At 44.2% G+C, this 27,314-nt stretch overlaps 1 protein-coding gene across 1 annotated transcript in view; it reads left to right on the top strand.

Annotated features, from left to right (window-relative positions):
- The window catches only part of GALNT9 (polypeptide N-acetylgalactosaminyltransferase 9), a 109,193-nt gene that overhangs the window by 45,110 nt on the left and 36,769 nt on the right, over positions 1-27,314 (top strand). Inside the window, exons 3-5 of the mRNA XM_063315896.1 lie at positions 11,629-11,795; positions 12,011-12,185; positions 20,477-20,674. Coding sequence (XP_063171966.1) covers positions 11,629-11,795; positions 12,011-12,185; positions 20,477-20,674 — 540 coding nt within the window. The remainder of the gene's footprint in view (positions 1-11,628; positions 11,796-12,010; positions 12,186-20,476; positions 20,675-27,314) is intronic.

Raw genomic sequence — 27,314 nt, forward strand, 5'->3', positions numbered from 1 at the left:
GTTACTTTAAGTGCCTGTTATAATTATCAACTGGAAGACGGCTCTTTTATCACCATGCCTACATGTGCGAAGGCACTCGCTACTGTACCCTGCAACCTGGGGCATGCTACGGACCCCGTCTGCAAGGGAATTCCACCTGGCGGGGTCCAGGAGGCGGCCTTCTCTGCAGCAGCTCCTGCCCTTTGGAACACCTTTCCCCCAGAAGTGAGGCTAGCCTCCTCTCTTTTGGACTTCAGGAAACGATTGAAGACCTGGCTTTGTCACCATGCCTGGAGTGGGGAGAGGAAAAGCCACTCTTGGGGCTGGTTGGCTCCCTAGTCCTGCCGAGGCCGGTCTTGCTCCCCTTTAGGTGGTATTAGATCTGCCATTACTTGGATCTCATTACATTTTGTATTTATTGATTGATATTGGTATTTATGGATTAATGGATTAACGACATTATTTATGATCTTATTGAATTGTAAACTGTTTTATTGTGAACCGCCCAGAGTCCCCCGTATGAGAGAGGTTGGGGGTGATAAAAATATGATAAATAAATAAACAAATGAACACCTATGACTTTTCAATTTATGCCAAGGTAGCAATAGACCTAGAAGTGAACTTAAACCTCTGTCCCATGAATTAGTTGAAATAATGCTTTTTGTGCGCATGTCAGTCTTGAGTCCTTGGATGAGCCCTGCAGTTTTCTTGGCAACATTTTTGAAAGTGGTTTGCCCTTGCCTCCTCTTCCTAGGGTTGACAGAAAGGACTGTCCCAAAGTCACCCAGCTGGCTTTCATGCCTAAAGCAGGACTAGAACTCATGATCTCCCAGTTTCTAGCCTGGTACCTTAACCACAGGCTCTCAAAATAATGCTTAGCGGTGGCACTGCGAGCTAAACCACTGAGCTGCTGAGCTTGCCGATTGGAAGGTCGGCAGTTTGAATCCGCGTGACGGGGTGAGCTCCCATTGCTGGTCCCAGCTCCTGCCAACCTAGCAGTTCGAAAACATGCAAATGTGAGTCGATTAATAGGTACTGCTTCGGCGGGCAGGTAACAGCGTTCTGTGTAGTCATGCCAGCCACATGACCATGGAGGAAGTGTCTTTGGACAAACGGCGGCTCTTCAGCTTTGAAACAGAGATGAGCACCACTCCCTAGAGTCGGACACGACTGGACTTCATGTCAAGGGAAACCTTTACCTTTACTATTAAAAAAACAGATAAAAAGAGACCCACCGTAGAGGTTGATAAGGACCCTGTTATCAAGAGGGAAACTTGATTTAAGCAGCCTTTGATTTGTTCAGAACTGGTCTTGGTATTTACAAGCTCAGTTTGTGTTGGCCTGATGCTCACAAGCTCAATTTGAAAGTGACTGCAGCATTTATAACCTTGATTTGGAACTTGCGTGAGCATTTATAGGTTCACTCTGGAATTAGTCCGCTACTTACAAGATTAGTGCAGAAGGGTCTGGATGTTTACCAACTCAGTTCAGAGTTTATCAGGCAAGATGATAAAAAACTAGTTTGGAATTGGTCCATCATTCTAAAGCTGAATTTAGAATTGGCCTGGGTATTTAAAAGCTTGATTCTGAATTGTGTGTGTGTGTGTGTGTGTGTGTGTATGTGTGCGCACCTTCAAGTCAGCCTTGGCTCCTGGTGACTGCCTGGACAAGTCCCTGCAGTTTTCTTGGCAAGGTTTTTCAGAAGTGGTTTGCCATTGCCTCCTTCCGAGGGCTGAGAGAGAGTGACTGGCCCAAGGTCACCCAGCTGGCTTTGTGCCTAAGGCGGGACTAGAACTCACAGTCTCCCAGTTTCTAGCCTGATACCTTAACCACTGCACCAAACTGGCTCTGAATTACACCACTACTATTGACAGCCCTGGTTCAGAATTGGCCCACTACTTACCGCCTTCGTCGAAGTCCACCCTGGATAATCTCTGATTTGCTATGAGCATTGAAAGGACCATCTCTGTCCTTTCAATGCTCATCGCTTTCTTCTCTGCCTCACTTCCTTCTCTTCTGGTCAACTCCTTCTCCCCCAGTAGTGTTCTTCTGAGGAGAACAAAGATAAATTTAGCAAGGTGGGCAAGCCAGCAAACAACATCTCAGCCCTGGGGAAGGAGCAAGCGTGAAGAAGAGACTCAAAATAACCCTTCGTTGATTCTGTTTGGTATAAGAGGGGCCAGAAGGAAAATCTGGCAGGCTGTCAAAATTCCGTTATTATACTAAAACTAAAAAGTAGCATTCCTGTTATCCTTTGCAATGTTTGTTTCCTAACCTGGCCTGCTTCAAAGGGTTGACATACTTGTTGCAACTAGTTCTGTAGGATGCAAATTCAGAAACCAGCATACTTTCCTACTCAGGTTATCAATTTCTGATGACTTCATGGACACATCCATATAGGTTTCTTGCCAGTAATGAAGTGGTTTGGAAAAATCTATCTCAGAAGGTTCTTTTTTAATTTTCAGCCTGTCCTACGGTCCTGGTAATCCCAGGAGGTCTCCCATCCAAGTACAGGTAGTCCTCAACTTATGATTACAATTGGGACCAGAACTTCTGTTGCTAAGCGAGGCAGTCATTAAGCGAGTCATGCCTGATTTTATGACCTTTTTTGCCGTGGTCATTAAGCAAATCACCGTGGCTGTTAAATGAATCACGTGGTTGTTAAGTGAATCCTGCTTCCCCTCTTGACTTTGCTTGTCAGAAGCTGGTTGGGAAGGTCGCGAATGGCGATCACGTGACCCTGGGACGCTGCAACTGTCGTAAGTACATGCCAGTTGCCGAGCACCTGAATTTTGATCATGTGATGGCAGGGATGCTGTGTCAGTCGTAAGTGCTAGGACCGGTCATAATCACCTTTCTCAGCATCATTGTAACTTCAAATGGTCGCTAAACGAATAGTCGTAAGTCAAGGACTATCTGTACTAACCAGGACTGATCTTGCTTAGCTTCTGAGCCTAGAAACAGTTTGCTTGAAGTTGCTATTTCTAGAGACTAGGAACTCCTACCTAGAAGCAATTCTTATTGAATTCAGTGGGCCTTTTCTGCTGAAAGCATGCACAGATTTACAACTAAAGAGCTTCGCTGGCCGTCATCATTTCTGAAGAAAGATGACACATTTATTTAGAGAAATTCTGTAGTATATTGTTTTAAAGATAATTGGTTGTATTTCCAATTGCCTGAAGTGTTTGGCTTTTTGTGAAGAAATATTTGTTTGACTGAATAATAAGTCTTACATTTCCATGTCTCTTATTATGCTCTGACCTACGGCTGAGACGATAAACAGGTGCAAATTTGTGCCAAAGAGGCTTAAATTGGTTTCGCAATAATTCCCTTTCCAAAGAAGCCCAGGGAAATGTGGTTTGGTGAGGAGCCGCGGGAAAAGAGGATTTTCAATAACTGCACTGTGCGGTTGCTCCTGAGACTACAGGAAAGGGATCAGCATGCTTTTGGGATTAGTCAGCACATCTGGAATTGTGGAAGGCAGGTATGATGGAGGCTGGCACGAAGTGGCCACCTTTTGCCAGAAGGAAGGGGTACCTGACCTCCTGTGGACCTCAGATACCTATTTCATCACCACAGCTGAGCCATCTTTCTTTTTTTCTGGGCGAGTGGTCATGTTTTCAGGAAAGCACCTGAGTACAACCCCCTTCCGTTTTATTTTCTAAGATATGGGCCACTGAACAGCCACCACGACCTCCCATCCTCCTCCTCCTTCCTTCTTCCTTCTCCTCCTTCCTTCTTCCTTCTCCTCCTCCCTTCTCCTTCTCCTCCTCGTCCTCCTTCCCCTTCCCCTTCCCCTTCTTCCCTTTCTCCTCCTCCTCCTCCTCCTCCTCCTTCTTTCTTCCTCTTTCCTCCTTCCTCCTCCTTCCTGAACCATTTCTGCAAATAGAGAGATGCTAGAGATGGCATTTCACGCTGAACTATTTTTACACCAACTAGTTGGAAGAATATATATTTTTAAAGTGAAATTACAATCAGAGCTTGAGGACTTCTCCAATTCTTAGGGAAGTAAGAAACTGATATCAAACTGAGGCAGGCAGAATCAAGGGCTGAGATGGACCTTGCCACAAATGGGGTGGTGGCAGCTTTTGAAGAGATGCTCTGAGCCTCGCTTAACACACAAAGGTGCAATTCTAAGTCGTGGTGAAAAATGCAGCATCCATGAGAAGGGGAGGTTTCAGTGACCACCCATCCCAGAACCCCATCAAAAAAAAAAAAATTACCTCCTGCACCATATTCAAGAGACGAGTGGGTCCAGCAATTTTCTTCTCAACAGCATTTCTTATAAAATTGCAAGGCAGTGGTTATGTTGCTTTATTTTTCTGTAAGTTTAGGTTTTGACTTTTTCTGCACAATTCAGCTTACCAAGCAGGAGCAACCTGCTGAGTAAATTATATATAAGGCTTGAAAATTGAAGTGCGTAAAATATTAATTTCTTTGCATTGTAGCAATACCTTCTGAACCAACACCCCTCTGCCCCCACCCCCAAATCTCCAACTGGAAAAAGGGTTTTGTTCAGTCTTTGCTTAGCTCACAGTTCATATTCTATTTTGTGTACTGTAGATGACAGCCATGGACAGCTAAGGCCTTCTGCTCTGCCAGATTTTATTTATTTATTTGTGTGTTTAGAAAATGTATATGGCTGCCCACCTTAAACAACTCTAGACAGCTCAGATTAAGGGTTAAGCAAAGCCGCGGGTTCAGGATGGAACCGAAGACCTGCTCCTATGCCATGCAAGTCAAAAGCTCTGTTCACACAACATATGTAACCAAGGTAGATAAAAACCTTACCATTCACACATGCCCATCTTGGCTTATGTGAAAGTTGGTTAGGATTTGGGGTTGTGTTTTATTTTCCCCCCTGTTTGCTTGATTGTTGTGGCTGAGTATGTTGAGAGAACCCCGCCTGTTTGCTTATGGTTTGAGATATTAAATGAACCCATAAAATGGGTTAATTTAGTTTAAGCATGTTGTCCAGATAACAGCCTCATGTGGCGCAGAGCAGTAGGCAGCAGTATTGCAACCGAAACTCTCCCTGCAACCCGAGTTTGATCCTGGTGGAAGCTGGATTCTCTCTCGGGTGGCCAGCTCAGGTCGTCTCAGCCTTCCCTCCTTCCAAGGTCAGCAAAATGAGCACCCAGCTTGCTGGGGAAGGTGACGACTGGGGAAGGCAATGCCAAACCACACCGCTAGAGTCTGCCAAGAAAATGTCGCAAAAGTGGCGTCCCCCTAAAGGGTCAGACATGACTCGGTGCTTGCACAGGGGACCTTTCACCTTTCACACCATGTTGTACAGATAGCCCAAAGCTCCATTGGAAAGCCTGAATTCTTTTCATTTTGTGTCAGAAGGGAATGCTGGGGTCTACCAACTTATATGGCCTGGTTTTCATAATGTACAAACCCAAATCAAGGGGAGAAAACAGTTTATTTAGTAGTGACACATCCTCATTTGAAACTATGGTTTGTTGTTGCTTTTAACACCTCCTGGCTTATTTTAAATATCGTTTGTCATTATAACTGAATCCAGAGCCCTGCCTTATTGTTTTTTTTTTAAACTCCATTTATTTCTCCTAAACAAAAGAAATGGAGAGCAAAGCCAGAAATGCTGGAACAAGCTGCAATTGATTTGATCAGTTTCAAGGGTAGTTCAATAAATCATGGTTAAAGAAAATCTTAATGTTGCTTGTTGCTTTGGCGTTGCTTGTAAATGAATTTATTGTGATGTTTTCAGCCTCCCTTCCCACCTAGAAGGCAGACCTCTGCAAGAAATTTCCTGCCTGCTTTCCACACGTCCTTTCTTTTCCAAAAGAAACGGGAGTTTCAACTTTGCAAAGCGAGGTCCAGCATCCAAACTGGTGGATTTTGCCTGAGAAAAAAAAGCATGCTGAGCAAAATGGCTTTAGAAAACTGCTGATTAGGACTGATTTTAGCATGGTGTTCAGTTTTACAAAGCGTATTGTGGATGCTGGTGAAAGAATGGGGGATTGCAATCAGAGGCTTTGAGGATGGATCTAAAGGAATGCCTAATTCAATCAAGGGCTCTTCAGGTGAACTTTAATTGCCATCAGACCCAGTATGCATAGCTAATCTGGAAAGCATTAGGTTCCTGCTGCTGGTTTAATGTCTAATGTGTCCTTTAATTCGAACCACCACGTTTCTAATATAAATCCTCTATGCTTTGATGACCGCAATGCCGGCACTTGTCTGGCTGCAGAAGGTTACAGAGATGAACCAATCTCCAGTTGCTGGGGTGTTGTTTTTTTTTTTTTTAAATCAGTGGTTGAAGAGAGGGTCTTCTGTGAAATATGCATGATGCCCTTCAAGAGGGGCCCGTCTATCCAGCGTTCTTATACGACTTTCCTGAGATGAAGCCAGGCTGGCAAATAATTGAATGCCATTCTAAACCACTGCTGCATGGACTCCTAGCAGGGGGCCTTAATGAAATCCCTAATGAACATTGCAGCTCTCCGAGTATCAGAAGTGCAAATGCTTGCCTTTATTTCAGAACATTGCAGTTCTAAAAAGTACAAGGGGTGCTCTGTTGTTCTGCCTCTTGACAGATTCATCTGAAGAGCCTAGGGCAAAGACCAAAAGCTGTATAATTAAGGAGAAGGAGAAGGAGGAGGAGAAGGAGGAGGAGGAGGAGGAGGAGGAGGAGGAGGAGGAGGAGGAGGAGGAGGAGGAGGAGGAGGAGGAGGAGGAGCGGGAAAGTGCTTAGGGTCACCATGTTCGGTCCAGTGGCCATGAAGTTCTTTTCCTTCTGAAACTGACAGTGCTAGGAGCTGTTCTTCCTGCTGGTTGCACAGAGGGAGAAGGTAGTAACCCAGCAGGCCATCAGCTGTCAGTAGCAACTATTGTGTTTGGCTGTTGAAGAAGAAGATAGGAAGGACCATAACACTGGATAGACTGGGAATCAGTCACCATTGGTGCTTCTCCTTCTTGCAATGGTATGTGGGAATGTCCTTGGGAGATGGGGGGAAGAGATGCTGCCTAGGGAGTGATCAGATAAGGGAGAGGGAGCCAGCAGCTGCATAATGGACAGAGAAAGAAACTCAGAAAGAAACCTCTCTAAATCATCAGGCCATAAAAAGAGATGGTGGGAGATTTGTACTTCCAGACTTGCAAGATTCTGTTAATGTAGCCTTACAGTAAAGTAGAATTAGCTCATCTGGTTGAGTTTCCTGTCTGGTCTACCTGGGAAGGCTGACATCAATCTTGCAAGTCTGAAAGTACAAATCTCCCGCTGTCTCTTTTTACAGCCTGAGACGTTAGGGATGGTCCTTTCTGAGTTTTCTTTCTCTGCCCATTATGCAGCTGCTGGCTCCCTCTCCCTTATCTGATCACTCCCTAGGCAGCATCTCTTCCCCCTGTCTCCCAAGGTCATCCCCACGTACCATTACATTCTGGAAACAGTTCTCTTGGCAGCCATTCCATCTGACTGTTGAGGAGCGATAGTGGGGACCATCTGTCAGCTTGTTTGGGATACCATGTCATCTAGCTCTTCCCCACCCAGAACTGCCTTCATATGCAACCACACCTCAAATAGTCCTCAGAGATAGAGAGAAAGAGAGGATGATTTGGTTCTGTCCAGTTCAGAGCAGAAGTGAAATGCAAACTCCGAAAGAGAGAAAGATGGGCAAGAACCAGCTAACAGTGATCAGAGATGTGCCTCATGTAGCCTCAAAGGATTCTTGGCACAACGAGTGATGTTTAAAGTGGAGGAGAAAGTCAACTTGATAACAGAGGAGGGATGTTCTGCCATATAAAGGCAGATGAGGGGGATAATGGGTTGCTTCTGGGGAGACTTTCAGCTCTTGTATTCCACTTTTTGGTGGAAATGCCTAGTGGAGGTCTAGCAAATGGGCTTCAGAAGGTAAGTAGTGTGTACATGGCTTCAAGGCTCCAAAAATTAAACCAGCTGCAGCAACCAAGGACAACAGGACATGCCATGTTGGTCAAAGATAGGTGGGTGAGTTAGGACTATCGGTCTGTGTCTCTCTCCAAAGTCTTCTAGGGGGTTGGAAACAGCCTATGTCCTTCGTTTCCCACGAATATGCATCTATCTCCTATTTCCTTCCCCTTCCTCACTCCCCATATCACAATGTATTTCCATTAGCTCATTAGCTCTGCACTGCAATGGTTTATTATTCACCTCCTTTGTTTTTCTCCTGAAAGATTCCTGGGGGGTGGGGGTGGAAAGAAGGTTCACTACTCAGTGGGGGGAAAGGCCATGGAAATACAGTCATTAACATTTTTCTTCCCAGAAGCAAGAACACATTCTAATTAGGTTGATTAGGAAACATAAAATGGAGACAGGTTTGCTTGCTACTCTCAGCAGCCCAGAGCCAATCCTTTCTGCAGTCAGCAGATATTCTTACTGGAGGACATCCGAAAACCAGAGACCAAGCATTTGAGCTTTATCCTTGTAGAGTTAAGGACAGGGCTCGTTTCCTGTTGAGGGAGGAAGGGAAGAGGAATAAAATGAAGCTTGTAGCAAGCAAGAATGGATCTTCTTGTTGCTACAAGCTCTGAACAGGTTGCACCCAAATTCGTTCCTCTCTCAATGTATCATGGATTGATTCAAATTGTTCAGGGAGAGGCAGCTTCATAGGAAACAGACCCTCAAATCTGGGGCATGCAGAGAAAGCTTCAGCTTTGTGTCATCTGTTGTTTATTTGTTTAGTCGCTTCTGACTCTTCGTGACTTCATGGACCAGCCCACGCCAGAGCTTCCTGTTGGTCATCCACACCCCCAGCTCCCCCAGGGATGAGTCCGTCACCTCTAGAATATCATCCATCCACCTGGCCCTTGGTTGGCCCCTCTTCCTTTTGCCCTCCACTCTCCATTAGCATCTTCTCCAGGATGTCCTGTCGTCTCCTTATGTGACCAAAGTACATATATCTATATCTTTATCTCTATTTCTCTCTCTCTTTGTCTCTATTCTATTTATCTTTTTCTATCTTTATCATCTATCATCCAGGGCCACCAAAATTCCACTCAGGGGTGAATTTTGGATTATTCTTCCAACACTTGGAGGTAGATCAGCAAAAAATCCCATTCTCCTGACTTATTTCCAGCAGGAAATGGGAACAGACCTGCCCTCCCTTGTACAATCCTTATCAAGCCCTGCGGAACCCCAGACATTTTCTTTCCATTCAATCTCTATTGTTGTCTCTTCCCTTCTGCCCGTGAAAGCTGGACAGGTCAATTCCTTTGGACAACCCACTCATGAGTTCATGGCATTCCAGGAGCTTCTCTCTTCTCTTCATCTCCCCATGTGAGTTACTTCTTTCTTTTTCGGGCTATTAGACTGAGCAAAAGGTGCTGCTACCTGATAACCCTCAGCAGAAACTAGTTAAAGATGCACCAGCTGTGCCACCGCTCCAAAGGTTTATCTTCATTGGAAAGCAAACATCTGTCAGATCATGGCTTGGAAGGCTATGTCCATGAGAAACCACCTTTTGTTGTTTATTCATTCAGTCGCTTCCGACTCTTCGTGACCTCGTGGACCAGCCCACACCAGAGCTTCCTGTCGGTCGTTAACACCCCCAGCTCCCCCAGGGACAAGTCCATCACCTCTAGAATATCATCCATCCACCTTGCCCTTGGTCGGCCCCTCTTCCTTTTGCCCTCCACTCTCCCTACCATCAGCATCATCTTCTCCAGGGTGTCCTGTCTTCTCATTATGTGGCCAAAGTATTTCAGTTTTGCCTTTAATATCATTCCCTCAAGTGAGCAGTCTGGCTTTATTTCCTGGAGGATGGACTGGTTTGATCTTCTTGCCATCCAAGGCACTCTCAGAATTTTCCTCCAACACCACAGTTCAAAAGCATCTGTCTTCCTTCGCTCAGCCTTCCTTATGGTCCAGCCCTCGCAGCCATATGTCACTATTGTGTCATCTGATGTCAAGAAAATGAGAGATAAGGGGAAAAAACGGGTGTAGTACATGTGGGATTGTACGAGGTCTTGGGTATGTATATACAGATACAGAAAAACCAATTTCACTGTTCTTCTGGGTTCATATGGGACCATTCATAGGCATGTGAGATCCAGAGTAGAGTAAGTGCTTTCAGATATGTTAGTCTAAAACGTAGGGGCAGGTAAAGATGGTGGGAGAGGCTGGCAGTTGCCTGTGACATCTGGGAAGAAAGATCTGTACTCCTAATGTAGCCACTCTAAATGTGGCCAGAGATGCTGTCCTTTCATCTGAGTTGAAGGAAGCGTCCACTGCCCATGGAAAGAGGTGCCATTCTGCCATTTACCTCCAGCACCAAGGTATTTTGGGATAGGCAGCGTCGATCAGAGCTGCTGCAACTAAGATATGAATTGATCAGGTTCTTTGGGCATTCTTCTTGCCAACCTTCTGTTCCTCAGGGAAGTTGGTGGGACCAGGACATCCTTTTAAAAAATGTCATGCTCAGCCGACATCACTGGGACTCAAATTATATTCTAGCGAGGAGCGAAAAGTGTTTCAGTAAGGGCCGTGAAAACAACAACACGTTCTCTCAGCTTTTCAATCTAGCAGGACAGGAACGAATTGGAAAATGAATGGCTTCTTGGATCCTGCCCTCACCACCACGGCAGGGTACCTGGTGGTCCTCCATATCCTACTGTTTTCCCATCCCCCAAAGATAAGTGGCTAATGGCTAAAAAAAAAATTGATCATTATGTTGAAGTGATGAGCGAGGAGGTCGCTGAATTTGACAAGAGGAAAGAAAGGCATTTCCCGTGGGATCATTAGCCGTATTTTAGAGAACAGGCTCTGTAATTGCTATGGTAATTGGGCACCGGAGTTGCCTGTGAGAGCATGTCGGTTATTTTTAATGTTAATTTCTGTGCAAGGGCAAGAGCTAGAATGTTACTTTCATGAGGTGTGTTGTGCAGAAGATGTCAGAAGTGCCTTGCTGAATCAGATCAAAACCTCACCTGGACTATTAGACTGTCCCAATCATGGCCAGGAGTTCTACACTCCAGTTTACCCCGAAGGGCTACTTCTCATGTATGGATTGATTCTTTAACTTCTTTCTTACAATCATCTTGGGCCAGAATGATTACCAGCCAATTCTACTGAGAGCCAGTTTGGTCTATTGGGTAAGGTGCTGGGCTAGAAACCAGGAGACTGTGAGATCTAGTCCCGCCTTAGGCTTGACCAGTCCCTCTCTCAGCCCAAGAGCCAATCAGGTGTGGTATGAGAGTTCTAGTCCTGCCTCAGGCACGAAAGCCGGCTGGGTGACCTCGGGCCAGTCCCTCTCTCTCAGCCCAAGAGCCAATCAGGCATGGTAGGAGAGTTCTAGTCCCGCCTTAGGCATGAAAGCCAGCTGGGTGACCTCGGGCCAGTCACTCTCTCTCAGCCCAACCCACCTCACAGGGTTGTTGTTGTGGGGAAAATAGGAGGAGGAAGGAGTATTAGGAATGTTTGCCATCTTGAGTTATTTATAAAAAATATATAATTAAGGCAGGATAGAAAATAAATATCTGGGGGAAAATGCCCTCTTTCAGAGGAGGACACATTTGTGATGGATAGGAAGCAGGTGAATGGCCATGCAGGGTTGAAGTAGCTGTGAAATAAAGCACATGGGCAGAAGGAAGATGGAAGCTAAGATGTTCCTCCTGTGGAGAAGTTCTTAGTCCTCCCTTTATTCCCTGTAGGTGCAAACAGATGTCCTATCCTGATGATCTTCCCCAGATCTCGGTGGTCTTTATTTTTGTAAATGAAGCCTTGTCTGTCATCCTGCGCTCAGTCCACAGTGTTGTGAATCACACTCCATCCCACTTGCTCAAGGAGATCATTCTGGTGGATGACAACAGCGACAATGGTAATTGTTCATAACACCTGCTTGTTGGTTTGTGTTTCTTACTCTGCTAGACTTGCATTGTCCATTAGGAAAGGAAGCAAGTTGGGGTGGGTTGAGGGGAGAGGGGGCTGAATTGGGTGTGCTTGCTGATTTCTTTATACATCACGATTACACTGAAAAGCCACTGGATGCATGGGAAGCCGACTGAATAATTTTGTCTCTTTCCCCATCTACAGTTGAGCTGAAGTTTAATTTGGATCAATATGTCCATAAAAGATATCCAGGTCTGGTGAAAATAGTTCGCAATAACAAACGGGAAGGGCTGATCCGAGCTAGAATCCAAGGCTGGAAAGCTTCAACGTCTCCGGTTGTTGGTTTTTTTGACGCTCACGTTGAATTCAACACTGGCTGGTAAGAATCTGTGCTGGGTGGGAAGAAATTGCTAAGGGATGCGGGGTGCAAGGGATAAAGAGTAAGCACTGAAAACCGAAAATCTTTCTGAAACCTATCTTATTTATTGGAGAGAAAAAGCAAGTTCAGGGGGCTAGTATGCCTCTTCTCAAAAAAAGGGAAGGGCCATCCTTGAGTTGAGCTTGGCCCTTAATGGCTATATTGTTTCGTCATGCATCAAGATGCCTAAATAATTTTCAGTGACTTGCCATTGTTTTCTTCTAGGATGTTTTTTTCAGCTTCCTGGTCTAGGCTACACTTAAAATCTCCTGGTGCTATCTAAGGATTGACCAAAGCCAGTCCTCCTTACCTTGTTTTGAGAGCAGCCAAGGTTAGCCTGATAATGATATATCAGATGATACAAAGATACATTATACCCCACCCAGCTCGTTGGCCAGAGAGAAGCATAAGAGGGTTGCCAGTCCCACCATTAGGAAGGATGCACAAAAGTCCTTCCAGAAAGGGTGCACAAAATTGTATTATAATCAAAATGGGAAAAAAAATTGCATGTTAGCAAAAGAGTGCAAGAATACCTGTCTCAGGAGAAAGGTTTCTGAAATTTTCAGCTGATGCAAGCTGAGGAATTGGAAAAATGAGAAAAAAGGATGAACCATACCCTACAGGTCCACAAAGCCCATCTCTTGCAACACACCTTTATCTCTTCCACATTCAAAGGAATATATTGTTGGGTAGCTTATTTCTCTAGCTTATTTCTCTAGTTTCTAGCCTTTCTGCTGCGTATTGCAATTATATAGATTATTCCCTGGTCCTACATTTTATATTTTGTAATTTTATGCTGGTAACCTTCTATTTTATCTTACAAATACAATATTTTATTCCTCCCACTCCTCTTTTTGGAATGGTTGTCATGTTTCTTGTTTTATGCTGGCCTACAACTAAAATAAATCCAACCCCCCCCTCCCAAAAAGCTTATTTAAGAGATGTTAAAAAAAATACCATTAATGTAACTCAGAAGTAGATTTTGAGATTGAGCTTTAGGACAGAAAGTATTTTTGAATAAGAAATTCATTAGACTGTTGGATAAACAAAGCAAACCAACAGAAATTTTCTCTAATGGGCAATCAAAATACCTTGAGATGGTTCTGCACTGACAGTTTTGTGATGGTGTTGTTTGAAATGATATCTTCAGACTCTGCTAATGCTCTCTTTCTTGATAATTTCATGCCTATTAAAGACAATCTTGTTCAAGCTTCCCATGTCATCAAATATTTGCCTGCCAGTAATGGATGTTCAGGACTGGCCATGTCCATCATGTGGACACTTTGTGAATACACAGACTTCTTTCAGGTTAGCTGTTTTGTGAGCACATCTATGAGGTGCTCTTGGTAAAAAAAAAAAAATTAATGTAACTCACTGCCCTGGAAAGTGGGATTGAGGAGGATGAGATTTACTGGGGCTCCCCTTAGCCTGAGCAATTCAGTATTTGCTTACTCAAAGTGGGAAGCCCACTTGAAAAGTTCAGAGCACCAAGTGCTGATTTGCTGGAATAATGTTGTGGTTGATCCTCAGAGGAGTCTCAAGATCTGAAGCTTTGGGCAAAAGGTTGAAAGCAGCATCGTGTGTTGTGGTACGAACTCCACCCCTTTCAAGTGAACACAATGGAACAATGCTTTCCTCATTTGATGGGCTCCCCCCAGCAGATATCTCTGTCTATGCTTGAACATGCCTGTTCTAGATGGAGTGCTTGGAATTTGGTGCTGAAACTTACAGAATTACAGAGTTGGAAGAGGTCCTTGAAGCATATGGCGAGAACCAGTGTGGTGCATTGATTTATTTTTATTTTTACTTTGTTAAATTTAGAGGCCACCCAATTCCAGATGGCTCTAGGGGACTTGCAGTCTAAAAGTAAGAAACGACCATTAAACTGAGAGAAAGGAACCATGCACATCCTGAAAAAAACATACAGTATTAAAACACAGACAAACACAACTTTCAGGGACTCAACACTCAGCCTACCCACCAGGCCTGGGACAATACTCGGATCTTCAAAGACTTTTGAAATGTCAGCAGGATAGGAGACATATGGACCTCTGGGGGTATGGTTGGATGAGGACTCAGAAGCCCAGGTACTTGCCCCCTTTCAGCCATGGAAACTAACTAGGTTAACTCTTTCTCTCTCTTAACCCAACCTACCTTACAGGAATGTTGTTGTAGGAGTAAAATAAAAGCAGAACCCCATGTAAGCTACTTCAGGTCTTGGAGAGCAAGCAAGATACAAATCTAACAAAATGGTAGCACTACTACTGATAATAATAATAATAATAACAACAACAACAACAACAACTATCAAAGAGAATATGTGTAGCTCAGGGTTGAACTGTGGCGTCCTTGGTGCTCTCTGAGCCTTGTTGTTTTCTTGCAGACATTTCATTGCCAGACTAGGCAACATCTTCAGTGCAAGTTCAGTGCAAGTTCGTCGCACTGAAGGTGTTGCCTGGTCTGGCAATGAAATGTCTGCAGGAAAACAACAAGGCTCAGAGAGCACCAAGGACTCCTCAATAATAATTATGACAGCAGTAGAGTTGAGTTCCCTGCTCTGTACCTGAGTAAGTCCCAATTAAAACTGCTCCAACATGTGGTTGTGTTTGGACATATTCAATGGTGGGGAACTCATTACATCTCCACGTAACTGGTTTCACTGTTGAACTGTCCTTCAGCAGTCAATAAGTCAATGCCCAGATAATTTCTGTTCATGGTTATGTCAAGAAAATAGAATTTGGTACAGTGAAATTCCTCTGCCCAACCCCCGCCCCCCAATCTTAAAATTGTGCTGTTGCTTCTCCTTGGCTTCTCTTTTATCATTTTGCTTCTGACTGAAAATAGAAGAATGATCTCACTCGTTCCCCAGACCCAAGGGACTTTCTGTTGCCATTTTTGTATCTGTGAAATTTCACAGCTCCAGCTACCAAAGAACTCGGAATGAAGGTGTTCAGATGCAGCTGGTTGTTTTGAAGAAGTTTTTAGAACACAGCATGACGTTGCTCAATGCATAATTTAGAAAAAGGAACACCGTACAACATGCTGGACCAGGGCAATTACAGATCTGGAAGATGCATTTGGGCTGTGGGCTAAACCTGACTAGTGTTAGCCTTGGTTTCATTTTTTGGGTGGCTCAGCATGTAGTGCAAACCGGACCATTTGGTTGGTGTATTTTAAGAACCTGGAGAATGGGTTAACTTGGTAACAAGGTTAAATGTGTGAAGTAAGCCCAGCCTGGTGAAAAGAAGGCAGGAGGGCCAGAAGTGTGTGTCTCTGGAGCAACAGAAAACAAATTAGCTTATTTTAAGAGCCATCTCTTCAGGTCATGCTAATGTCAGCCCTCCAAGGTAGACCAAACCTGGAAACCAAAGAGACACAAATGAATACTACCTTTATTAAAAGGTTACAGTAACAGAATCTGGCAAGTCTGAATGTGTTTCCCCTTTTCTTTCTTTTATCTTTGTGAGAACTAGGGAGGGGCTCTCCTGAGACGCTTCCTCAGATTACAATTCTGCCCCAGACTCAGATTTCTGTTATCAGACTGTTGTCTTGGTTGTGGCCCTTCCTCCTGCTCCTTGGTTGTGGTTGTGGTTGTGGTTATTCCTTCTTCCCACTACATCTAATCATACTGTACTTCATCCTTTCTCCTCCAGTGTAACTATTTTCTTTAACTTTCCCCTGGAGGGCTTGAACTGTAGGTCCTAACACTGACTTCCTTGACTCGCTTCTCCGCAAGTTCACCTTGTCAGTTTCTACATGGCAAAGCCTAGACTGAGATAGTGTCTTCTGGTCATATTCAGCCAATAAAGTGCCCCATTTTGCTTTCCTGTTTTGCGTGTTATATATAATGGTATGCGGGAAAGGCCTTGGGAGACTGGGTGAAGAGACACTGCCTAGGGAACGGTCAGATAAGAGACAGCCTAGCCCGCAGCTGGATAATGGGTGGGGCAAGAGGCTCAGAAGGGACCCTCCCTTGTTTCTCAGGCTGTAAAGGAGATGGGAGGGATGAGTCTGAAAGGGAGGGTGTGTGATGGTATGTGGGAAAGACCTTGGGAAACTGGGCCAAAAGATGCCACCTAGGGAACGGTCAGATAAGAGACAGCCTAGCCCGCAGCTGGATAGTGGGCAGGGCAAGAGGCTCAGAAGGGATCCTCCCTAGTTTCTCGGGCTGTAAAGGAGATGGCAAGAGGATTGTACTGTCAGACTTGCAAGATTCTGTCAATGTAGCTTTACAATAAAGTAGAATTAGCTCATCTGGTTGTGATTCCCGTCTGGTTTGCCCCGCGAGGCCGACACTATATTTTCCATAAATACAGCCTAGAATTCATCCTTTCAGCAGCCTCCTGACAATGTGACTCAGTGTTTAGCTTGCGGTCTGCTAGACTCCCTAGATGCCTTTCACTTGTACTCTTGTCAAGCCATACCATTACCTTGATGCATTTGAATTTGTTCCCTAAGTTTTTGCTTGAAAAAAACCTTCACCGTTCTTTCCTTTCTTAATCCGTTTTGCCCTGCTGAAAGTGAATACTTCTCTAACCTTTGTTCAAACTTCTTTCTTTTTTTCCCTGCTCTTTGAAAAGGGGAAAAGCTGTAGAAGTAGAAAGAGATCAACATGGAATCCTCTTCTCCCTATAGTGAAAACAGATTCCTTTTGTATAGGAAACTGCATGAAGAGAAGCAGAATATTTACACTGTTGCTATGGAGCTATGTAAAGCATGTGAAGAGGAGGACACGTTTTCTGGCCTAAAAGGGCTACATTCAGCTGTTATAACAAAAAAGACAAGGAACGGTTCAGTGATATCCAATATGGCAGCTCTACTGGGCATCTAAGATTTATCTTCTGATAAAGGATTTGAACATTTTTTTTCCCTTTTCTATCTCAACAGGAGACACCTGCATGGCCATTCAGTGCAGGAAAGGCCTGGTATTAAAATGAAAATTGAGCTGAACTTGACAAGTGTGGACTAGTGCTAATCCCAGCTTCCCACTGCAGTGAGAAACATTTCAAACAGGGGGTACAGAAATATTGATACCTGAGTTACAAGCTCTATCCCCAGCTTCTTCCCAACTGTTATGAACAACTGCTGTATCGTAGATCAAAGAAGGCCAGCCTGGACCGGAACGTATCCCCAAGCCTATTTTTTTTTATCCCATGAACCAAATCTTCCACGATCACACTGCTCAGATTCAGTGGCAAATCACACCCATTGTTCTTTCCATAAAACTGAGGCCAAAAATAGGGGTGTTAACCTGACCTAGGTAGTTCTTTGCCTCTAAAAAAGAAAGGAATATGATCAGCAGATCTTCCCCCCAAGAGGGTGACTATTTCAGCCTTCCTGTATCTGAGTAACTGGCCACTCTTCTTGTAACCATTGGAGGGTGGGAAAGCATTCCCATCCCATCCTTGGAGAAGTAGACGAAGGAGGGGAAGGAGGAGGAGAAGGTGGTTTTCAATGAGAAAAATTGTCCACTTTTGGTAATTGGGTGCAATGGTATGTGGGAATGACCTTGGGAGACAGGGGGAGGGAGAAGAGATGCTGCCTAGGGACCAGTCAGATAAGAGAGGGCATAGCCTGCAGCTGGATAGTGGGCAGGGCAAGAGGCTCAGAAGGGACCCTCCCTAGTTTCTCAGGCTGTAAAGGAGAGGGGGGGAATGAGTCTGAAGGGGAGGATGATTTAATGGTATGTGGGAAAGACCTTGGGAGACGGGATGAAGAGATGCTGCCTAGGGAATGGTCAGATAGAGAAGGCATAGCTGACAGCTGAATAGTGGGCAGGGCAAGAGGCTCAGAAGGGACCCTCCCTAGCTTCCCAGGCTGTAAAAGAGACATTTGTAGAAGGGAGATTTGTACTTTCAGACTTGCAAGATTCTGTTAATGGAGCCTTACTATAAAGTAGGTCCACCTTAATTCTATTTATAATTCTACTCATTATTCGTATTGCATGTTTTTAAAATAATCTACTGCCCCAGTGTTTTATATTTGATACACATTTTATATATCGTTCTGTGAACTCTTATGCAATAACACTGATTTCTGCTGTGCCACACGAAATAAATAAACTATAAAGTAGAATTACCAATCGAAGCAAAAGTAGAATTAGCTCATCGAGTTGAGTTTCCTGTCTGGTCTACCTGGGAAGGCTGAGATTGGTTGAAAGTTTGGTATCTTTATTCTGAGAATTGCTTAACCACCCAGGTTGCTTGAAGGCCATGGAGTTCAAAGGTAAAAGCACCTCATTCTTATTAGCGTATCTTGGATACCTCTGTTCCATGTAAATTAGCTGAACTTGGCAGGGGAGATGTCCATCACGGCTGCTGCCTCCCCGCAGTTCGCCGCAACTCTCTGTGAACTATATTTCTGCAATAATGATCGAAAGCATTCCTCCCCTTCTCGTGGCATCTCTGACAACTGCCTGTGGCTTTTTCCTTCAGGGAGCTGTCACTTGGCAATTAAGGAGCCCAAGGTGACTTCTCTCCTCACTGCGCCCAAGTAACACAAGAATCGCAGAAGCTAAGGGCTTCCCTTTTCCCCCTGTATCAATTGCTTTGGGATTCAGGGACTTGATAGTCTAGGCAGAATAGGAACTGATTATGTGTGCTTGTGGATGGGTCTGTTTCTACAGGCATTGCACAGAGCATGGAGGAAGACATGTACGTTGTTGGTAGACCTAGGAGAAGATGGTTGATTTGCTTTGAAGGTGGGAAGTCTCCATAACTCTAGTCTGGCCTGAATAGCAGGAAGTGGATTGGTGGAGAGTTTAAAAAGATGAGTTCTCAAGGCCCAGAGATGTGTAAGTTCTAATGGCTTGAGGGCCACACTGCAAAAGCATGGCCTCTCTTGAGTGGGGTTCAGGAGACTGAAGGGATGAAACGGGAGCTTCAATTTCTACAAGGCTTAAAGCACTTTGTTCACTGAAACCCACCATAACACCCCCACTCCCAAATACAAAAACAAGGGTTTGTCCACTCTGAAGTTCTGGAATCTTTTTGCAGCCCTCCTCTAAGCCATGGGGATGACCTTTAGAGTCCACAAATTGGCCTTCTTTGGAATTGTGTGCCATGAAGAACCCACTCCCATCCATAGGAAAAATAACCCAAAGAGATGGTTCTTTTCTGCATGATGTAGGAGATAAAATTAAGCAAGTTTAGATCCTACAGGTTGGAGTTATTTGTAAGCATATTCATTAGAGTGTGTGTGTTCTGGAACTTATTCAGAAGAAGGACTCTAGAACTCATGCAAGCATGGCCACAGCCCCTCTCTGCTGTTGAAGCATTGTCTCCCACATCTGCATGAGCTTGGAAAAAGAAGTTGCTGCTCTAAGGCGGTGTTTCTCAACCTCAGCAACTTTAAGATGTGTGGACTTCAGCTCCCAGAATTCCCCAGCCAGCATGGTGACTGGGGAGTTCTGGGAATTGAAGTCCACACATCTTAAAGTTGCTGAGGTTGAGAAACACTGCTCTAAGGCATTATCATAATTCTTCAAGTAGTGGCTCCCTTTCTTTTCAGGCTTATCCAGATGTGTGAGATCCAAAAAAGGTGGGGGGGGGGACCATGTCTGAAGCAGCCACAGCCTTAATATTCATTGCTGTGGTCCTGTTCATTGTAGTGTCTTCTTCAACAATATTTTCCTCCATTACAGTGCCTACCCTCTGGAGCCATGTCCCCCAAAGATCCATTTGCCTCCCACCCTGATAACGTTGAGCAAGTCATCAAAAACTCGGCTGTTCTCATTTAATCTACTGTTCATCATCTACAGACTTTTTTATGGCTTGAATGTATTAACCAAATGCTTTTCAGTTAAAGTTCAATAGATACATGTAGGTTTGGACTGGAAAACAGATATAAAATATCTTCTAATATCATAAACGTCTTGGACCATATTGATCCTATGATATTTCAGATTGGTTGTTTATCTGTCCCTGTGGCATGATTCTTCCATTATAGATAATAGATTTCGTATATTCTTTCGTAAATACATAACAATAAAATGGGGATATCAAGGAAACTTGGCTGTTTTCCCAGGCCTTGCAGCCAGCTGGTAGGTGAGTCCCTGTAGGATGTTCTGATTGTTATATAGCCTTTCTCTTCTGGAGGCCTATGATCCATCTTTTTATTTATTTATTTTTAATTGTTCCTGCTTTTTTTTTTCCAATATAAGCCACTGAGAATCATAAGGAGCTGGGCAGCCTCTAAACTGTACTAAATATTTTTGTCTAAACAAACCAACCAACCATCTTGATTGTCTACAGGGTAGAGCCAGCCCTGACACGGATTAAAGAGGAGCGCAAACGGATTGTCCTCCCAGCTATAGACAACATCAAGTACAATACTTTTGAAGTGCAACAGTATGCCAATGCTGCTCATGGCTACAATTGGGGACTCTGGTGCATGTATATCATCCCACCTCAGGACTGGCTGGACAGAGGAGATGAGTCTGCACCCATCAGGTGAATCTCTGCAAAAAGGATAATTTTATAGCTGTTTCTGGGTGATTTTCAAAGCAGGTGCCGTGAGAGAAGATGATGTGGTGGGCCATGAAAACAAAGTGGCCATGTTGGGTTCAGCCATGATTCTGAGCTTGACCTTTGGTTGGCCATGGAAGCCCAGACAAAGATGGACAAAGACATCTGTGGGAGGAGAGATGATGCTGTGTGGGTGGGGCTAATTTATATGGGCTTTCCATATTTCCCCCTTATTTATTTTTCAGTTGACTGGGCTTGGAATTTTGCTTTGTTTACCATATGTGTGTGAAGCCTATTTTAGGGCTTATCCTGGAGATTAGTTCATCTCCTTCCTCCAAATATTAAGAAGCTCCATTGCTAATTTTTCTTTTCTTTTTTCCCTTCTGCCATTCAAGGTTAGAGATGCAGCATGAAAAAGGCTTAGAGGTCACATGGGACCCTAAGATGGGGGAACTTTGTTTCTTAGGAAATTGATTATTCTTCCATGCAATTGCTTTGAGGGGCTGTTACCTCCTAGGGGCCATGCCCGATGATATATATAGGAAAGGCCCCTGTTGAAATTCCTATCTCTTCTCCACTCCATAACTCTTTCTTTATAGCTGTTGAGGGAGACGAAGATGACTTGGGTTTTGGGAGACATCGTTTGCAGTGGGTGGTGGAAATGAAGCCAAAGGTTGCAACCGGCCTTGGAGACATTGATAGGCAACTCAAGTTTTTTCTGCTCCTCTACGTAGGGCAGGTATTCTGCCACTAGCAGGCCTGCTTTTTCCTCTCAAAGCCACCCCCCTCAACCTGGCAAATCTTCCTAAATGATGCAGATAGAGTCTTAGTCGCACCTTTCCTCTTATCACTGCCAAGCAGAGGGACATGATGGCATTAAATAAACTTTATTTACCTATGAGCAGGCCTTGGTCCTTATCAGGAACCTTTGACTCTTTGTGAAACTCGGTATGTAGAAATCTTAATGTTCCTTGATAAACCTAACCCAATTTGCTCTTTTCCCTTTTCAAAGCACAGGCTGTTATTTCGTTTTCTCCATTTGCATTCTCTCTCTTTTTGTTATTGATTCCAGCAATGGCGGGGGGGGGGGGAGGTGAGAGGTTGTCTGGGGGGGGGGGGACTGTGCTTGGCTCCTATTTTCTTGCAGACTCAGTCCATTTGCATTTCCCAAATCGATGGCGGCTCAGTTGGAACGCAGTTAACCACCAGCTTGCTTCAGAATTTTGTGACATGTGGAAAGAGATAGATAGATAGATAGATAGATAGATAGATAGATAGATAGATAGATAGAGATAGATAGATAGATAGATAGAGATAGATAGATAGATAGATAGATAGATAGAGATAGATAGATAGATAGATAGATAGATAGATAGATAGATAGATAGATAGATAGATGATAGGATGTACCCCCTGCCATAGACTTCAGGGAGAAGGCATGCAAATGCCCATACTTTAAAAAAAAAATCACAGATGTGGAAATCAGATAGATCCCATTTGCAGTGGGATGAGGTGGGGGGAGCCACCCATTGGGAACTGGTTTGATAGGTTTCTCCATCCTTATGTGAAAGTATGTATCCTTCCCTCTTCCTGCTTTACCATCAGCTGTCTCCAGTATATTCTGTGGAAAAACGGAAGGAAGGAGGGGTCAGCACTGTTGCTACCAAAGGGTATTTTCTCCTCTAAAATCCTTTATTGCCAATATCCAACAACCCCTTTTTTTCTCCATCTCAGGGGAGGTAATGGAGGCAGCGCAGCAAAAGCAATGGCTATCTCCAACAGTAAATGGCAGGTGAGGTCAGTCCCGCAACTAGGGTCTGTGTCACCCGGGGCAAGCATGGATTCTGCACCCATTTTGCCTCCCCTCCCCGTGTACTCATTTTGGCGCCCCCCACCAGCGCGGTGCCTGGGGCACATGAACCGCTTGCACCCCAGTTGTGGCCCTGGGTGAGATATGGACAAGAAGCCAACTCATCATACATCCCCCCTCCAAGAATGCATGGGTGGGCTGAGGCTTTTAGATGCCCCCAGGGGTGGGAGACAATGGCCTCTGACAGGTATGGAAAGTGCATCCAAACTCTACACTCTTATGGAGAACAATATTTGAACCGGTCGTCTATAATTAGGGGGGAACTGCACAGTTGTGATGCAGTTGACTTGACTCTCTTCCAACTTGACCTCTTAATGGATTCCTCCGTTATCAACAGTCCCTGGAACCATTGGTCAATTGTTGTAGAGAAATGTAGCCCTGGCCTTGGGAAGGAGGTGGGAGAGGTAAAACAGTTGCTCAATCCTGGGAAAGGAGAAAGTGTGAGGATCCAGCCCCATGTTGACTTTGCTGTCCTTAAAAAGGGGGCAGTGAAGGTTTGAACAGGCTTTCAAGGTTCTGTTAATGGACCCTCCAATGACAAAGTAGTATTCCTGAGGCTGTTTTTGACTGGCCTAAAGACTGACAAGACTCTTCAGTCAACCTTTGCCCTATCTACCCTGAAGTTTGTCTCCTTACATCAAGCAACATTCCTCACCCATTGCTTGATAGGCCATAGAATGAGGCAAAGGAAACCTGGCCATGAAGCCATCTGCAAACCTTCCATGTTAAGTGTTTTTGGATGTGCTTATTTATCACCATGAGCTTGCCATGAAAACCAGCCTCTTTCTTCTCCATCCCACTTCGAGCAGAGCAGGTGGGTTTCCATTCCTTTCATTCCGATTGGAATCTCATTTTCTTTTTCTTCTCTTTCTCTCTCCTTGTTGGTAAAGACATCGGGGAAATAAAAACCCTACCTGTGTTGGAATAGTAAAAGAGACAGATGGCAGGGCTGATGTTTCCTCCCTCTTGGAATGTCAGATTAAGTTAGTGAATGAAAGGAGATGAAATCTGTCAGAATGGATAATACCTATGATCCATCCATCCCCATGCCCTGCCTGTCAAAACCAGGCTGCTGTAGTCAGTTCACAGTCAGGAAGGAGACCTGAGGATGGGATTACTGAGCGCACACAAGGCACGTAGAAATTACATTTCTCCATCATGCAGAATTTAATCTTGATCTGCTTCAGGAAACATTTGCAATTTGTCCTCACCAGGGTGCCAAGTGTCAGAAAAACGGGTTGGGTTATTTATTTATTTTTCTTTACGTTATTTAGAAGACCGGCCAATGAACACCTTTAGCTGTTTAGTCCTCCAAGAAAAACAGCTTGTGAGAAAGAGCGTCTAAAAAAGCAAAGACTCTGTCTTCTAGATATGAACTTTATTAAAATTTCAGAATACAATTAAAATGCAAAGTACAGAAAAGCTTGAATAACAAACTAAAAGAAAAAAAGAAAAACTAAAAAGTGCAAGAAGACTCTGTATTCTCAAGATGAGTTTGGACCCCATATTTCAATAGGGGCCTTATCCCTATTGATCCAGTCAACCTGTAACCCATCAAATCTCATAATCTGTCTAATTCTGGCAATGCACTGTTTTACCTGCTGGGTTAAAAGTGTTGTTTGGGAAATGCAGAATCCCTGACTCCTTTTTCCAGGTAGACCCTGGTATTTTGCTGTTCTGGTTGGTTGCATTTATTTTAATATGTTGGCTTGTTGAGTTGTAAGCCTCGAGGAGTCATATAGGCAGCCTATACGTTCATTAAATTAAAAAATCTCATGAGCCCATGCAGCTGGAGAGTATTTTCAAGACATCATTCTCCATTGGCTAACAGCTAGTCATAGGTATGGGCCTGCCTGTGCATTCAATACATTTTGGGAAAGTGTTTCTGTGCTGATGCCAGGCCACACTCCCAGTAAGGGAGATGCATGGTTTGTTTTTTTAGCCACTCTTTCTCCCCAACTCTTTCTCCTGGAGGACTGGATGTGCACAATGGGTCAGACGACTAGCTTTAGGGTTCTCACAACACAACTGATTCAGTTAGTTTAAACCTGTGTACAACTGGGTCTGTTTTTAACAACCTTGGGGTTAATTGATAGGGGCAATTGACCCTTTTTTGATGTTTTTGCCCCACATAGCTAACTAACTGCTACATTTGACCCAACTGAGTATAGTTTTGGAGCAGGGCCAGTAAGGAGTTTGATTGAGTTAGCAGCTGTCTGGGATGAATGAGTCATGGGAACAGACCAATAACACAAAACCAGTTTAAACCAGTCATACATTTCTCAGCCCTTATTCTCCATAAGGCTTAGCAAAAAGAGTCTGTACATTTTAAAACCTATCTCATGAGAAATTCTTCCCATACCAGAGTTTGTTCCATGCCTGCAATTTGTGTAAAGTAGTGCTTTAACATTGATGAGCATGGGTAATACACCTCTTTGCTGCCACTCGAGCTCTGAGCTAGAAAAAAGAAATTTGAACAGGAAAAGGGAATAATTCCATACCCCAAAGGATGTTAATTTTAAACTCCAGTCATTCTATATTCACTTTAATCTTAAAACATGATCTTTCCATGCCCCATTCTGCAAATTAGGTGATTTCAGCTTTTTATTTGCATATTACTGAAAGACTTGTTAAGAACCAGTCTCACATCTCCATATAGCTTTGAGAAAAACCTGTTTCTTAACATTGCAGTTGAATTCTTCATTGATGGTGGGGCGGGGGGGGGGGGAGGCAGGAGGAGGGAGAGGGGAGCTGTCCTTAGTGCTGAATTCTCATTTTTCCATTTTTGGTTCTTTTTTAAAACACAATGCAGCTGTGCAGGCTGCCTTCTGGGAAGGGAAACTGCTATGCACAAAAAGATTTTTCAGCCCTGATGGGACAATTTGCTAATCAAATGGGCTATTCCTTAGTGGCTTAGGATGCATGCGCGGTGGTGGTGGTAAAATACCCAACTTGTTTAATCAGGTCAATTGCAGTTCTAGTAGTGACATTGACACACATGGAGGTGTCTGCAGGGCCCAATGCTATTGCCTGCCCTTTTGGACATGCGTGCAATTGTCATGACACATATCTAAAAAAGGTGGACCTTACTCCATGACATTGCAATGCTGCCTTTGACCCTACCGGTGAACTCTTCTGATATCGTAAGCTTGGATATTGCGACTTCTTGTATATGCTGGTGTGTATTCTATTATTTCGCTATACTGGGCCAGACCAAAACAAATTCACGGCTCTGTGAGGCTTAACCATAATTAAAACCAGCATAAATGAAGACCCGATGGGTGTTCCAGTCTTATTGGGTAGAAGAGCCATTAGCCATTGAGGTAAACGATCTGGGAGAAACAGATTCAGAAGATTCACAGGTTCAAATGATTTCTTCTGGCACTGAACCTGGTCAATGGAACTTTATGTGAATCTTATTTCCCTGGTTGTGCTTTGCGATTTAGGACCTTGTTTTGCACACCCTTATTTAGTATATTCAACCATTGGTCTATGTGGCCAATCTTGTCAGTATTGACTGGCACTGGCTGCCAACCTTTCAGGCAGGTGTGTTCTTTCCACCAGGTAGGTTTTGAACCACAAGGGGAAGTTCCAATGTCACCTGCCCTCCAGGGAACCTCGAGTTCCTTTCTCATGCCTTTGTTGATTTTAACCTTGCATCCTGCAGCCTCAGCCCTGTGAGAATTTCAAACCATGCTCACTGAATAACATCTGGAAGTCATGTACACAAATCGAGCGCATAGTGGCTTTCTCCTCTCATGCATGCTGGTATTGATTCAGCATATATCACTTCCAAAACTCCTTCCCTGCCAAAACCAGAAGCCATTGTATTGTTCCAGTGTCGGACAGCTCCTGCTGCTGTTCTTAATAAAGCTGGTAGACAAGGGCATCAGATTATCTGAAAGCAGCCTGGCCAAAGTTTGATCTCTCTTTCTCTGTCTCATTCTCTCTTCCTCCCTCCCCCCTCCTCCAACTTCCTAGGAAAAGAATGATTAAAACAAAATATCGGCACCTTGAAAAAAGTAAATTTCTGTTTCACACTGGCCACTCATCTGGGCTATTTCAGACCTGTTCCTTTTCCTACACCCAATATTGGTCTTTTTTACTGTCGCCTTGGCTTTGTCCCCAACATTTCCAGTGGAAAGGGTAAATAGCCATGGAATGGGGAGGATTTGGCACCTGAAATTGATGATATTGATCTGCCAAGGCAGTCCAGTCTGGTAGAACGCAGCTGTCTCTATTGCTATCAAAGCCTGCCTGACATGAGGAATACCCAGCCCTCAATCTTTGGAAATCTGCAGCTGGAAAGGAGTGCTACAACACTGGAAAATGCTTTCTTGGCATCCTTTGAAACCTGGGTTCTTTAGGGTCTTCCTCTTACTTGAGCTACTGGGGAATGTGAATTTTTCTGGGGTCTATTAGCATCTGTTTATATTTACTTGCTTTTAGTTGGCCCAGCAGCCACCAGTCCCAGCTTGCATTGTTGCTGAATGTTGGCTACTGTGCAATGCAAGAAATGTAATGGAAATGCACTTTGCTAGCTAATGCTGATACACCAGAATGGAGGGCCAATGTTACGTTTGGCTTGACCTCAATGGTCTGCCTATCCTGCCTTCTTGGTAGGAGGTTATCTTGTGAGTGGTCTGCAGACCATTGGACAAACACCCACAAAGGACACCCACAGAGGCTTGGGGACAAAATCAGGGAGTGAGTCTGGGGGGCACACTTATAACTTTTAATCTCTCTTTAAGCTTC

The sequence above is a fragment of the Candoia aspera genome, chromosome 15 (assembly GCF_035149785.1).
Source record: "Candoia aspera isolate rCanAsp1 chromosome 15, rCanAsp1.hap2, whole genome shotgun sequence".
Lineage (NCBI taxonomy): Eukaryota > Metazoa > Chordata > Lepidosauria > Squamata > Boidae > Candoia > Candoia aspera.